We start from the raw sequence: 12,972 nt of genomic DNA on the forward strand, positions 1-12,972 counted from the left end.
TATATTTAACATTAAGATTTATATTTAATATTTATATTTAACATTAAGATTTATATTTAACATTTATATTTATATTTAGCATTTGGATTTAACAATTATTTTAACTTAATATATTTTTCACAACAAAATTAAATACAAAGAAGATCACAAATATTCCTCTAAATGTGATAAAAAAAAAAGTGAAGTTTTGGAGCTAAATGTGGAGAAATGTTGCTGTTATTCTCGATGCGCACAACTTTACCAACAGCGCCCCATAGATACCTGCCTGCTGCTGTAGGAGATGTCATGTGAAGTCAGGTTAAAAAAAAAAAGTAATACAAAAGTAACAAATGGTATGGTAGAGGATTAGGGCAACTGAAAAAAAAGGAGAAAAAAAAAGGTAAAAAAATACGTTTTAATTATTATTCTGAGACTTTAATCTCAGAATTCTGACTTTTTTTCTCAGAATAATAGTTAAAAAAAAATTTGACCCTAAATTTTTTTAGTGGCCCTAATCCTCTTCCGTACAAATGGTCTTATGGGGTTCGGTAAATGAGAGGTCATAATATCGCGATATTAAGGATGGTCGACTATCAAACCATTCTCAAGCACATTATAAGTGTTAGGCTGTTGTGTTCCATTTAGAATTATACACAAACATGGTATGTAGCCCTATATTATTCAGTGTTCAGTGTATACTCGAAACAACGTTTTAATAGACAAGAAAGGACAGCAGTGAGTGGAGGAGGAGGAGGAAACAAGGAGGAGGAAACAGAGAGGAAACTACAAAGGAGGAGAGACAAGCTTTCTCCCATGATCCTTAGCGGCGGGTGAAGGAAAATGTTCACGGCCATGTCGTGTTAGAGCTCAGTTCAGAAAAGGGCTAGTCGTACTTTAATGACGCCTTATCTATATAAAGTTCTGTAATCAAACTATCTACCCTCTCGTCTGACGGAAACCAGACTGTTTTGTAGTTTAGTTCGTGATTCACCTTCAGACGAACATGAGCGGAGGAGGGACGCCGTACATTGGTAGCAAAATTAGCCTGATTTCCAAGGCCGAGATTCGCTATGAAGGGATTTTGTACACAATTGACACTGAGAACTCGACCGTAGCTCTCGCTAAAGGTAAGTTTACTAACCAGTGAGTAGACTTCTGTACGCAGACATGGTTGGAACATAACTTAAGGAGATTGTGAGTGACGGGGATCTTAAATGAAGTGCGTGCTATTCAGCCATGCTAGCTAGCGGTGTCGCAAAGTCCTCGCTAAGTGGTGCAGGAGTTAACACTTTGCGTCCTTTGTTTACCTTGTGTTTGGGCTAAAGTCAGAGAAAATACCTTTATCACTCACTACTAAAGGGCCTACAGGTAACTAAACAGCATCCTTTGACACTTTGAAACGTACATTGATGAAGTGATAATTGAAGTTCATTGGCTGAGGCACTAAAGGTAATCTTTTTGGAGGTTTATGTAATGAAGTCCGATAACAGACTCAATCATGGAAGCACTTATAGCCGAGACACGCAAACCTGTTTCACTAAAGTAAGTGTTGGCTCTTCACAACTCATACATTACGACATTATGTAATATAAATATCTTTTAAATATGTGACACGAACACAACTTGAAGGAAAAAACAAAATTAAAACACTTTTTGAATTAGTTTCGAGTTTGTTTGTTTTTTATTTAGTTATTCCTTCATCTATTTAGTCATTCAAGTTGTGAGCCAACTTTTAGAATTGGGAAAATGAGCCTTTAATTCCTCTTAACCCAGGAAAATCTAAAAACAGAATGTCTTTATTGTGGCTACTTTACAGAGTTTTTATTATTATTATTTTATCTTGTAATCTTAATTTTAACCATTATTATTTGAATCATTGCTTTAAAATATGTTCACCATGTAATTATTTATTTATCTATTAATTTTTTGTACTCATCTGATCTTGTTAACACTACCCTTTTAAAAACCTTTCTATTTAAGTTGAGTTGAGTTCGGTAACATAAGGAAAATCAACCACAAAACATAACCATTGGCTTTGAGTTATGAGTTTCTGTTGGATAACTCGATGCAAATCAACTCTAAATCTCTCCTTAATGCCTGTTTATGATTTCATTGGATTTTTTATATATCAAAAATCTAAGAAAAATCAGCATTAATAACATTTAAGTTTTTACTTTTGGAAAGATACCTGTTAAAGCCCCTTAAATCCTTCTAATTTAGAGTTTTGTTATTACTCTTGTTTATATAAATACATCAAGATCAATTAAAAAATTGTAACACTGTGCAGAAACTGAACAGAGGAAGGACATACACTCAAGCAAGGATCCACCCAGTCCAAGAAGGAGATGAATGATGTTAAGAAATCCGAGTATTCTTTGTATTTCTCCACAGTTCGCTCTTTCGGCACTGAGGACAGACCTACTGACAGGCCTATTCCGCCTCGGGATGAAGTCTTTGAGTACATCATATTCAGAGGGAGTGATATTAAAGACCTCACAGTTTGTGAGCCACCCAAAGCCACTAGCAGTCTGCCTCAGGACCCTGCCATTGTTCAAGTAAGTTGATCTGTTTGCTTGTTTGGACTACAAAGTGCTTGTACATTTTGAAATGTACTTAATTGCATGCTAATTTACTGTGACAACTCAAAGCATCATTATTTAATAATATCAGTAACACCTGTGTCTAACCTAAAATTACACCTCAAACTGTCTGCCGCAAATATATGCCATCTCTTAGTACCACACCTTTCCTAACGCTGTACAATTCTACACAAGCTCTTACAAGCTCAATTAACACTGGGAAACTTACAAATGAAGCACTCCTATTATTAAAGTGTGTGTTTTTATAGAGAAAGTTGATCACAGTTTATAAAAATGTAAAGTTACGGAGAGCTTCATTAATTGAAAAATGGGAATGTAACCTGCAGTATGTTAGCATGCAGTCATTACTTGCTCAGACCAAAAACACCTTTTAGGTGTGCAGGGTTTAACTTGCACAGGTGTATCTGATAACGTTAATTATAGTCAGTGTGCATTATACCAGGACTAATCATTAGACCTATGCTCTTCATGTGATGACAAGTATAATTGGCTGTTTTGGAATTAGAGGGTAGTTTAGTGATTTCCCCAGTAACTCCTGCTTCATGTTCATTAATTTTAAAGTAAATGAAAAGTAATGGGTTAAATCCATATTCTGTGAAATGAAGGCTCATAAAGTTTTAAAGCAAGTAAACATAGTTCAACAAAACAGTCTCTAGATTTTCACAACAAAAAGGAAATAAAACGGGCGCTGCTGGCTTAGCGGTCTAAGCACCCCTTGTATAGCTATAGTCCTCGTCGCAGACGTCGCTGGTTCGACTCCCGGCCGGTCGATCATTTGCTGCATGTCTTCCCCGCTCTCTACCCCCCACATTTTCTGTCTCTCATTTCCTGTCCTGTCATTAAAGGCATTTTTTAAAAAGGAAATAAAGCAAGACACAGCCTACAGTAACATCCCATCCGCTTACACCATTTATATTTTTGCTGTGATCAATATATCAGTGTATGGTAAAAATGTGAACACCCTCAGCTTCATCCATCAAAAATTATTAAAATTCTTCCATTTGCAGCACAAACTTTTGTTGCTGTATTCATAGTGTTAATCTTAAACGAATGCATGTACACGCCAAAAAGACTTTTTGAAAGCAACAAGAATGTACAGTAGGCTTACACAACTTTGACAGCCATGACAGTTCGGTTCTACTTTACATTTCTGTTTAAAGTTGCAATAAGGCATCAGTGTCTTGGGGAGGTAGATTTTCTCCCTGTCAGTGGTCTGCTAAATAAATACAAAAGAGATGTTTGCTGTCTCTGGTGTTAACCATGTGAATTTGTTTAAAGGTGTTCTTTCAGTTGTGATTTTTTTTTCTCTCACCCATTATGTATTTCTTTGTCTAGTCATCACTTGGAACATCTAGTGCTGGACCACCACCATCTTTCCAGTCAACCGGGCCTTACGCCCCTCCTTACAGCAGAGCCTCGGTTCAACCATACAGCCAGTTTGGTGTGACACCGCTCTCAGCTCAGCCGTTTGGACCTGCTGGAGCTGCGGGTAAGAAGTCCTTTTTATGTCTTTATTTTAATGTAGTTTATATTTTTCTTTAGTTTTATTTTTGGAAAAAAAGTGTGTGTGCCCACATGATGTGCTGTAAGAGAGAAAGAGTGGTAAGAATAGTTCACATGCTTTTACTCAATTCTATGTTTTGTGAAGCCACAGAAAAGTGAACTGGTATATGTGACAAGGTGGAGATGAATGTGTTTTTTTCCTTGAATATTGAAAAATGAGCAATCCATATGAAGAATCCATGTGTTTGTTTGGAAAGTTAGCCAAACACGTTGAGCTGATTTGGACATATTTAACTTCAGAAGACTTAAATGACCAGTTTACTGAGGGTGTCATCCTCTTTGATGTAACATTTATTATTTCAAGGTAGTTTTGCCACATTTACATCATGTGGCATGATGCACATCACTCGTCATCCCATGTTTCCATACGCACTCAGTGCCTCTGAGTATCTGTCAGACAAGTACTGCAGCTCCTTTTTTAGCAATGCATACATTTAGAATCTCAATATGTAGTGTTCTTAAGTCTTTCTTTCTTTGTTGGTCCTGCAGGACGCACCAGTACCCAGCTGGACTCTTTAAGAAAAAGTCCCACCCCAGAGCAGGCAGCACAGGCCCCATCATCAGCTGCACCAGCACCACCTGCACCTGTGGGGCAGAGGAGTCAGGCTGGGACCGCAGCCCCCAGACCCACCAGCAGCATCACAAGCAGCCAGATTCCCCCAGACCTCCTTGAGCAGAGAAAAGGTGAGAATGCATGCTGGGATGTTTTGTGATTAATTTCTTAACGTTAAAAATGTGTTAGATTCTGACTGTGCATGTAAAGACCCTTCACACATGCACTCCTGACATTTTAGAGCTAATATCAAGACACGCAGGCTCTGATATTTCCAGGAACTTTTCTTTCACACTGTTACCTCACAGCTGGAGATTCTCTGTTGTACACACTATGACAGCTAGATAGACTCCATTTGGCTTGAGTGGGTTGTACATAGCAGCAGCAGGAGGAGTGGAGGTATTTTGTAAATGTGACTGTTTTCGGTGTAAATATCCAGAGTGTAAAGCTATATGGTTTATACGCTACCAACACAACAGCAGACAACACAACACTTACAACTGAGGTGATCAGAGTGTAAAGCAGAAAAACTCAGTGTGAACATCATCACCTCTCTCACTCAGGACCATCACACTCCTACAGTCACCGTGTCTAGTCACCCAGTTAGACAGATACTGCTGTTTGCGTTCACACATGCAGCCCACCTGGATAATGTCTTTAAGCAGACTTAATCCAGGTGCTTGACCTTACTATGCTGATGTATGTCTGCAGTGCTTTGTTTGAGGCTTACAGCTTTTCTTTCAGTTAGACTTATGTCTATAAATGACTTTTCTGTTCAGCTCCCGAGGTTCAGAAGGTGTTACAGCCAGAACATGAACATGGCGCAGTTGAAAACAGGGATCCCAACAGGCACCAAGCTGCTGGTAAGTAGCTTACACCTTCAATGAGAAGTATTTATAAACAATTAAGAATGACTCATAATAGGTAAGGCTTGCTTTCTTTAGCTTTGTGGGTAGGAATGTTAATGCTCTCTTTTCATGGGTAAGAAAAAGTCAGAATTAGTGTCAAGCATCAAATAAAAGATTGAATTTGTTACAGGCTTGTGATGAATAAATAGCATATATCAATAATGTGAGAAGCATTACATTACAGGTAGATGTAGGACATAATCTTATCTGTGGATGATTCTAACCTAATTCCCTGGGATGTAATTATACACTCAACCCACGATTGGAATCCCGATTTTTGGTTCACGATACGATTCGTTAACGATTTTCAAGAAAACTGGATGGAACTCAAAATTTAAATAACTATTATTTTATTTCAATTCTCAGATATGGACATTTGTAATATATATTTTTTTATCTTATATTTTGGACTCACAGTGTCCAGTTTTCTGTCTACTGGTTCTTATTGAGAAAAGTAAGCATTTAAACGCTGTAAGGTGTCAGCCGGGAGCGCAGCCGGGTCTTAATCAGTCCAACAGCGGAGCAAAAAGGCGCTTGTGGAGACCTGTCACTCAGCTGCAGCCCCCAGCTGAGCGTCTCCGCTGTGTGCAGTCAGCTGATTCTGAAACATGCTTTAATCTTAAAACACCTCCACTCAGCGAGTGACAAGAGAGCAGCGCAAGAACAAGTGGAGTATAACGCAGGAAGCGCCTTCTACTGTTTAAGAATAATATCCCAAAACAAATTATGTTGAATCGATTTTAATCCACCCTTATTTGTAGGGATTTATTACCCATTTGCGATATGTCGTTACATCCCTACTAATTCCCCATTTGAATTGTTATTAGGTGTTGCCTTACAAACTTGCTACTTCAGTGCGATCTGCCGCACTCTTTCTGTTTGTCTCTCTCCTTCCTCATCAGCAGAATGCCATAAGTTGCAAGAGTTAAGTTTTTCTCCTCATGAGCCAGTTTTCACAGCACATGAGCCCAAGTGAAGGAGTAAAGTTAACAACGTCATGTTTAAAAGTATTGAAAAGAATGTGGTCCTGAATGACATCAGCACTTTTTACAAGCTCTTCAAACAGTGACAGGAGGAGATATAAAAATGTTAAACAGAAAACATTGCACCATATCCATGCACTCGAGGTTTGTAAATACCTGAGCAGGTCTGTGTATATTTTTTCTCAGTAAAGGGTGTGTTAAGCCCTCCTCACAACAGGTACAGGAGGGGGAGAGATCAAGGGGAAATTCACACATCAACCAAGATGATAGAAAAAAAAAAATCAAAGTCAAATGGAGGCGTCTGTTAGGTATCACTTCTATAAAGCTCCTGTGGAGAGTAGATGATCAGCGGCGACTCAGACTGCGAAAGGTCCTTGTTAATATTTTTTAATATGAATTGAAATGTGTTATTTCCACAGCCATAGCTATACTTTGATAAAATAATTTGATTTCCCAGAGGTGTCTGAGCACTCACATTGTGAATGTGTAATGTTTGGAATAAAAACAAAGTTACCCCACTGTTCATATGCACCCATTATGTGCTGTATCAGGACATATTGAATGTGGTTTAAAGATAAAGTGTAAGGGTTTACCATCAGTGTCTGAAGTTGTTGGAGGTGCAGCAGAGCACAGCAGGATATTCCCTGGATGCTGCAGGTCATACTCTGAAGTCTATTTGATGTGGACTGAAAGAGATTTGCATCTAGATATTTGGTTTTGATTTTGCTCTTAATTTTTAGTATATGTTTTCTTGCTGAAAGACTTGACTTTATAAAAGGGAAGATGGATTGAAACTGCTGCAGTCACTGCACTGCTCATTTAGGATGAATGTAAATTAAACATTTTCTTTCGTCACTAGCTCTGTAACTTTGACTGCACAGTAATCTGAAATGTAGTCTCACCGGAGCTCTGCTGGATTTCAAATTTTGCCTCTTTTTTTTCCAGCTGCTGCTCAGTCAATGCGCAGAGGACGTGGAAGAGGAAACCGCAGCCGAGGCAAAATGAATGTGCGCAGGGATGGCCCGATGAAGTTTGAAGAAGACTTTGACTTTGAGACTGCCAATGCCCTGTTCAACAAAGATGAGATCGACAAAGAGCTTCAGAACAAGCTCAAGCTGAAAGGTACGACTTCAACACTCATGGGTCTAAAAGGCAAAAAGAGCAAACTTCAAGGAGGAAATGTCTTTATTCACCAAAGTGAATATTTCTTACGATATACCACTGACGAGAGCTGCAAGCTGAGAAACAAGTGCTGTTTTTATGGCTCACCTGGGCAGGAAGTGCTTGATCAGAATGAGAGTACGTATCCATCAAAATGTGGGAGTCAGTCAGAACTTCAAAAACATCCAAACTGAAAGGCACAGTTTATACTGTTTAGAGGCAAGACTGTTGATATCATGTTTATCATATCAGCAGCCAAACCTTCAGAAGACGACTGTACAATGAGAAAAAACAGTTTTTAATCAGTTATCACACAATTACAAGACCTGACGAACCCCACAAATAGGGGATTTTTAGCCATTTCAATGTGTTTTTCTGTATGTAATTTCATAAGCTATTGAGTTACAATCCCTCCACCATTTTTAGGTCTTTGCTCACCCTCTTGTCATCTTATTTTTTTATTAAGTACATCTGTTTTTTGGGGGTTAATTGATATCTAAATTCCCTCCAAAGATGACAAGACTGAGAAGCCTTTAAATGGAGAAGAAACTGCTGACTCAGAACATCCAGCCACTGAGGGGACCAATGAGGAGGAGGAGGGCGGGACAAACTCGTGTTACTACGACAAGACCAAGTCCTTCTTCGATAACCTGTCCTGTGATGATTTAAGGTACTTTGAACATGTCCATGGTTTGAATTGTTTCGTTCATTGTAAACTTTAGGACTACATTTTGGGGGGGTTTCCTTACTTCAGCTGTTTTCTGTTGGAACAAAAGAGAGTTTCAGCTACTCACAAAAAATGATTCAACACAAACCAGCTTTGGCACTTTATGAAATGTTCTTTAAATTCACTTTATCACTGACAGAAGTGTTATTAAATTCCCCAAAATGCATGAATCATGTGAAATGTGTTCTGCAACTAACACTGACAAACTTTTTTTTTTCTTTTCCAGTAAAGGGGGCGATAGAGGATTTACAAGGTAAGTCTGATTTGTGTGTTTGGGAGAAAGAAAAGTTTAAATTTGTGTCCTTATTGACCATAAACTTGACTATGTACTCTAAACATACTACAAACATTAAGTACAGAAAGAGACTACAAGCTACTTTTCTTCTCTGCCTCATTGCCTGCTCAGATCTGGGAATTGTTGCAGCATTGACTAAAACTTTAGTCTGCTAAGAACTTTTATTGAAACATGTGCTCTGTTTAGCTACACGACTGCACTTTTTTTTTCTCTCTCTTTAAGACAGAGAAACATTTTTGCAGGACTTCTGACATATATGTTATGAGCCAACATTTCTATTTGAGCCTATAGTACTTTTATTTAGTGATGAGGTTTCTCTGCTGCCCAAAATGTGGATCCTAATGGTGTTTGTGTGTGACAGGGAGAGAAGGTCCGGCTGGGCAGAGGAGAGACGCATGAATTCTGAGACATTCGGCATCCCTCTGAGGCACAATCGAGGAAGAGGAGGGTTCCGCGGCCGTGGCTTCATGGGGCCCAGAGGAGGCAGAGGGCGACCGCTGAGCAGAGGATCCTTCGGGCCACCCAGGGGTCCTCCACCTGGTTTCAGAGGCGGATTCAGAGGTGGCAGAGGAGGACGTGATTTTTCTGATTTTGAATACAGGGTAAATCTATTAACTCTTTGTATTCACCCGTCATGAAAAGTGTTATTGATGTGCTGCAGACACTTCTCAGCTCCATTTAGAAAAAAGGAAATGTTATCGCTGGTCTGAACAGGCATGTCTAAAAAAATTATTAAATTATGTGAAAACGCTCAACATCACATGTTTTAAACAATGCAATTCTGTTAAGCGTAGGCTTGGACCAGTATGAGATTCTGACAAGATGATAACCCTACAGATAAAATATCACAGTTTCACAGTATTACAATTACTACTTTAAAATGTGTGGGACTCTAAATTAAAACAACTTTTCCACTCCAATTTGACCATAGACTGTATAAATAATGGACGTAGTATCCGTGATGTCACCCATCTGCTTCTGAAGCGCTGTTTTGAGGCCAATCATCGGCGATAGCCATATTGGAAATGCTCTACCTGGCTGCTGTCTGGAAATATGAGTCCAATGCGGAAGTGTTAAAAACTGCAGTTCGTCAAGGATCCGCTTTAGGCTGTACGGGGGGTGAATTTTTCAGAACGCGACAGTTTCAAAGATATTAAGATTCCGAATCTTCCAATGAGAGGCACAGCTGACTTGATTGACAGGCAGGAATACTGTAGCTGTTGGCTAGGAGGCTCAAAGCCCGCCTCTTTACATCACAATCACTTTACAGTACCAGTATGGCTGCCGCCGCCGATTGTCCTCAAAACAGCGCTTCAGAAACATGTTGGGTGACATCACGGATACTACGTCCATATTTCATACAGTCTATGGGTTTTGATAAGCACCTGGTTTCAGTGTGTCTTTGTGTTGAAGGCTGTAACCAGAATAACACTGGGGTCCTGAATTTAAAAAGTCAGCAGCATGTAACTGTGTAATAAAGACAAAATCACTTCTTATTCAAAGTGATCAACTGCAGCTGAACTTATTAACAAGTTGATACCTCAGCCTCTCTGCCACACAGGATCCAACAGAACCAACAAAGTTCCTGCAGCCTGTCTGATTTCTTTGTGTGTGTTTGATCCCTCCGTCACACAATTGCAGCTCTCATACAGCAAAGACCCATGCAGCTGTTCTCATTCATCAAACAGAACATACAGGCATCTTTTTCAAGTTCTTTTGGTATTGTAAATGAATACAAAAGTTACTGTGGTGTCTACAGACAGACAGAAAAGTATAGAGGAGTAGTGGTCACTATATGTTTTCATCGTTGCCAACCTTGTAGACTGTCTGCTGAAGGCTCCTCATGACTATTCAATAATGCCCGGACATTTTTTGGGGGGTTCTTTCTTTTTCTATTTGAGCACTGTGTCTAGGTCGCTTTGAAACAAGAAAATAGGGTCATTTTAGGTGACAAGAAGTTCTCCACTATGTTGATGTGGCACTGTTGATGAGTAGTATTGATATTGATTTGTACCTATATCATCTCAGTTTTAAACTTCTGATGTCATAACAACCCTGTATCTGAACTTGTTTTATTATTTCCCCCCCAGAAGGAGAACAAAGTGGCTGCATAGTACAGCGGCTACGGATCTACAGAGAATGGGAGCCCCTCATTATGAAATAGTTCCAGTTGAAGAAGATTTTTGGCGTCAGCATTTGACAGACAGAAGGAAGATATGGTCTCAGTCACCAGCACCAGGGTCTGCCGCTTTACACCCGACGGTGAGAGTGCAGCTCTGTCCTGCACTCTGAGAAACAGGCTTTTTCCATTTGCCCCACTCACGCATGTGAATACATTGCTTTAGAATTATTTTGCATTTTTCCATCAACGGAGTTCATTTCATCCTGAAGGTATCTTTTGATAATATGAGCTGAGAGCAGAAAGCCCACTGATACTGTGAGTGGATCACAGTTCATGTGATCGATAGCTTTATTTCCATTCTTTAAGTTTTTTTGTTGGCATCAGAAATTCTCTCTGCAGCCTGTTGCATCATAGTTCTCTGTACTCAGAATATTTAGTTTGGTCATTTGTTCAGTATTTTTCACTTAGTTTGCAGGATATGTTTTTTTTTTTGTACCTCCATGATTTCACAGTGAAGTAGTGAGAGTAAAGCCAGCTAATACAACAACCTGAACTGAATATTGTTTTGAATGAATGTATATCTCCTACTCTGGGCCCCCCAGCAAACTGTGGCTCACGGGACAGTTTTAGTTTAGACTTTTTTTTTTAGAAATGTGTGTTCAGTATTTAGTCATTAGATCAAACTGTGACTCTCCGGCCTCCCAACATCAGATGAATTCAGTTTCTGGTTACATATCTGGACAAATTCGGAAGGATGCTTTGGGTTTACAGCATTAGCTTTAAACTTATTTTTGAATTTGTTGACCGGGTCTGTTTTATTAAAGAACATGTCAATGATTCTGTCTGAGAATAAGAAACATTCAGTACTATTAATGGCTTTAGAATTACCCAAGATTTCTCAGGGGAGACCTGCAGTCATGATGAGCTTGGACAAGTCTGATTTGGATTCAAAATGTTTTTGCTGTGTTGCCAAAAAAGGAACTCTAAAACATTCAGTCAGGCTAAAATAATTCCCAGCCCAACAGTACACTCTTTTCTTTTTGTTTACTCTTCTTATGTTTGAGCACATACTGAGCCGTCTGTCGAAGCATTCTGTAATCATCATCCTAGTATTGTCTTACAGTTGTGTCATCTGCATTGTTGTCGCTGTTTCCACTGCAGATCGGAGTACTTAATGATGCAATGATTGTTTACTGAAAACGGGAATTCTTGTAAATGGATTGAAAAATGTCTGAAAAGATAAGTTCAGTACGAAAGGAAAAAGTTCTGCTAGATATTGGCTTGCTGGCTTCTTTGTAGCTCCCCCTTGTTGCATTGTTGTCAATGTGATTGTTCTCTGGAGTAAACTCGTTATATTTTTTTTTTACTGATGTGATAAAAGGGACAAGAACTGGATGTGGTACCAGTATGTCGGAGGGAGGGTGCATATTTCTTTTGTCTTATCAGCGCTGATTTGTTAGTACTTTAGGGACGTCAGAGTACTTCTGCCTTCAGAGTGATTTTTATACAGCTCTCCCTTTAACTTCAAGGTTACAAAACACTGATAGCACTACATGATGAAACTACATCTGTCTCAGTAGCTGAGGTTGTTTGAAAAGAGCAGCCCGGTTGAAGATGTGCTGTTTATTTGAATATTACACAGATTGCTGATCACTGCATGACAGCCAACAGGAACCAACACTTCATATGGGCTTTCACGATAACCAGCGATACTAAATTTGAGACAGAAGTTATTGCTGAATAATTGAAAACTGACATGTTTTTCATATGTTTGTTACTCCTTCCAGTCAGTGGAATTGTAAACCAGGAATTGTTTTCTTGAGAATATCAGCAAAATTGAGTTTTTACGTAAAATAAAGAGTTGTACAATATCCACGTCTCTGGTGTTTTGTTTTGATCAGCATGAATTTTCACCATGTATACATGCTTTCTAAAAAAAATGTCTGTGTAACAAGTGTTAGTAGTTTGTGTAAAATTGAAACAGAATGGACCTGTTGTATATTTTGGCACATTTGTACCATTCTGCACTCGTGAATCACCTTGTTACCTTTCTCCGTTGAATTAAGAAGAAGAAAGTCCTT

At 38.9% G+C, this 12,972-nt stretch overlaps 1 protein-coding gene across 1 annotated transcript; it reads left to right on the plus strand.

Annotated features, from left to right (window-relative positions):
- The first annotated feature begins 546 nt into the window (after positions 1 to 546).
- lsm14ab (LSM14A mRNA processing body assembly factor b) lies at positions 547 to 12,762 on the plus strand. The gene is made up of 10 exons (XM_034679547.1): positions 547 to 1,106; positions 2,371 to 2,534; positions 3,915 to 4,068; positions 4,632 to 4,826; positions 5,475 to 5,558; positions 7,532 to 7,708; positions 8,261 to 8,417; positions 8,701 to 8,727; positions 9,131 to 9,371; positions 10,860 to 12,762. Exons 1-10 carry the CDS (start codon positions 983 to 985, stop codon positions 10,881 to 10,883), a joined length of 1,347 nt encoding a protein of 448 aa, XP_034535438.1. The 5' UTR covers positions 547 to 982; the 3' UTR covers positions 10,884 to 12,762.
- The last annotated feature ends 210 nt before the right edge of the window (positions 12,763 to 12,972 follow it).

Source organism: Notolabrus celidotus, chromosome 3, assembly GCF_009762535.1.
Source record: "Notolabrus celidotus isolate fNotCel1 chromosome 3, fNotCel1.pri, whole genome shotgun sequence".
NCBI classification, from domain to species: domain Eukaryota; kingdom Metazoa; phylum Chordata; class Actinopteri; order Labriformes; family Labridae; genus Notolabrus; species Notolabrus celidotus.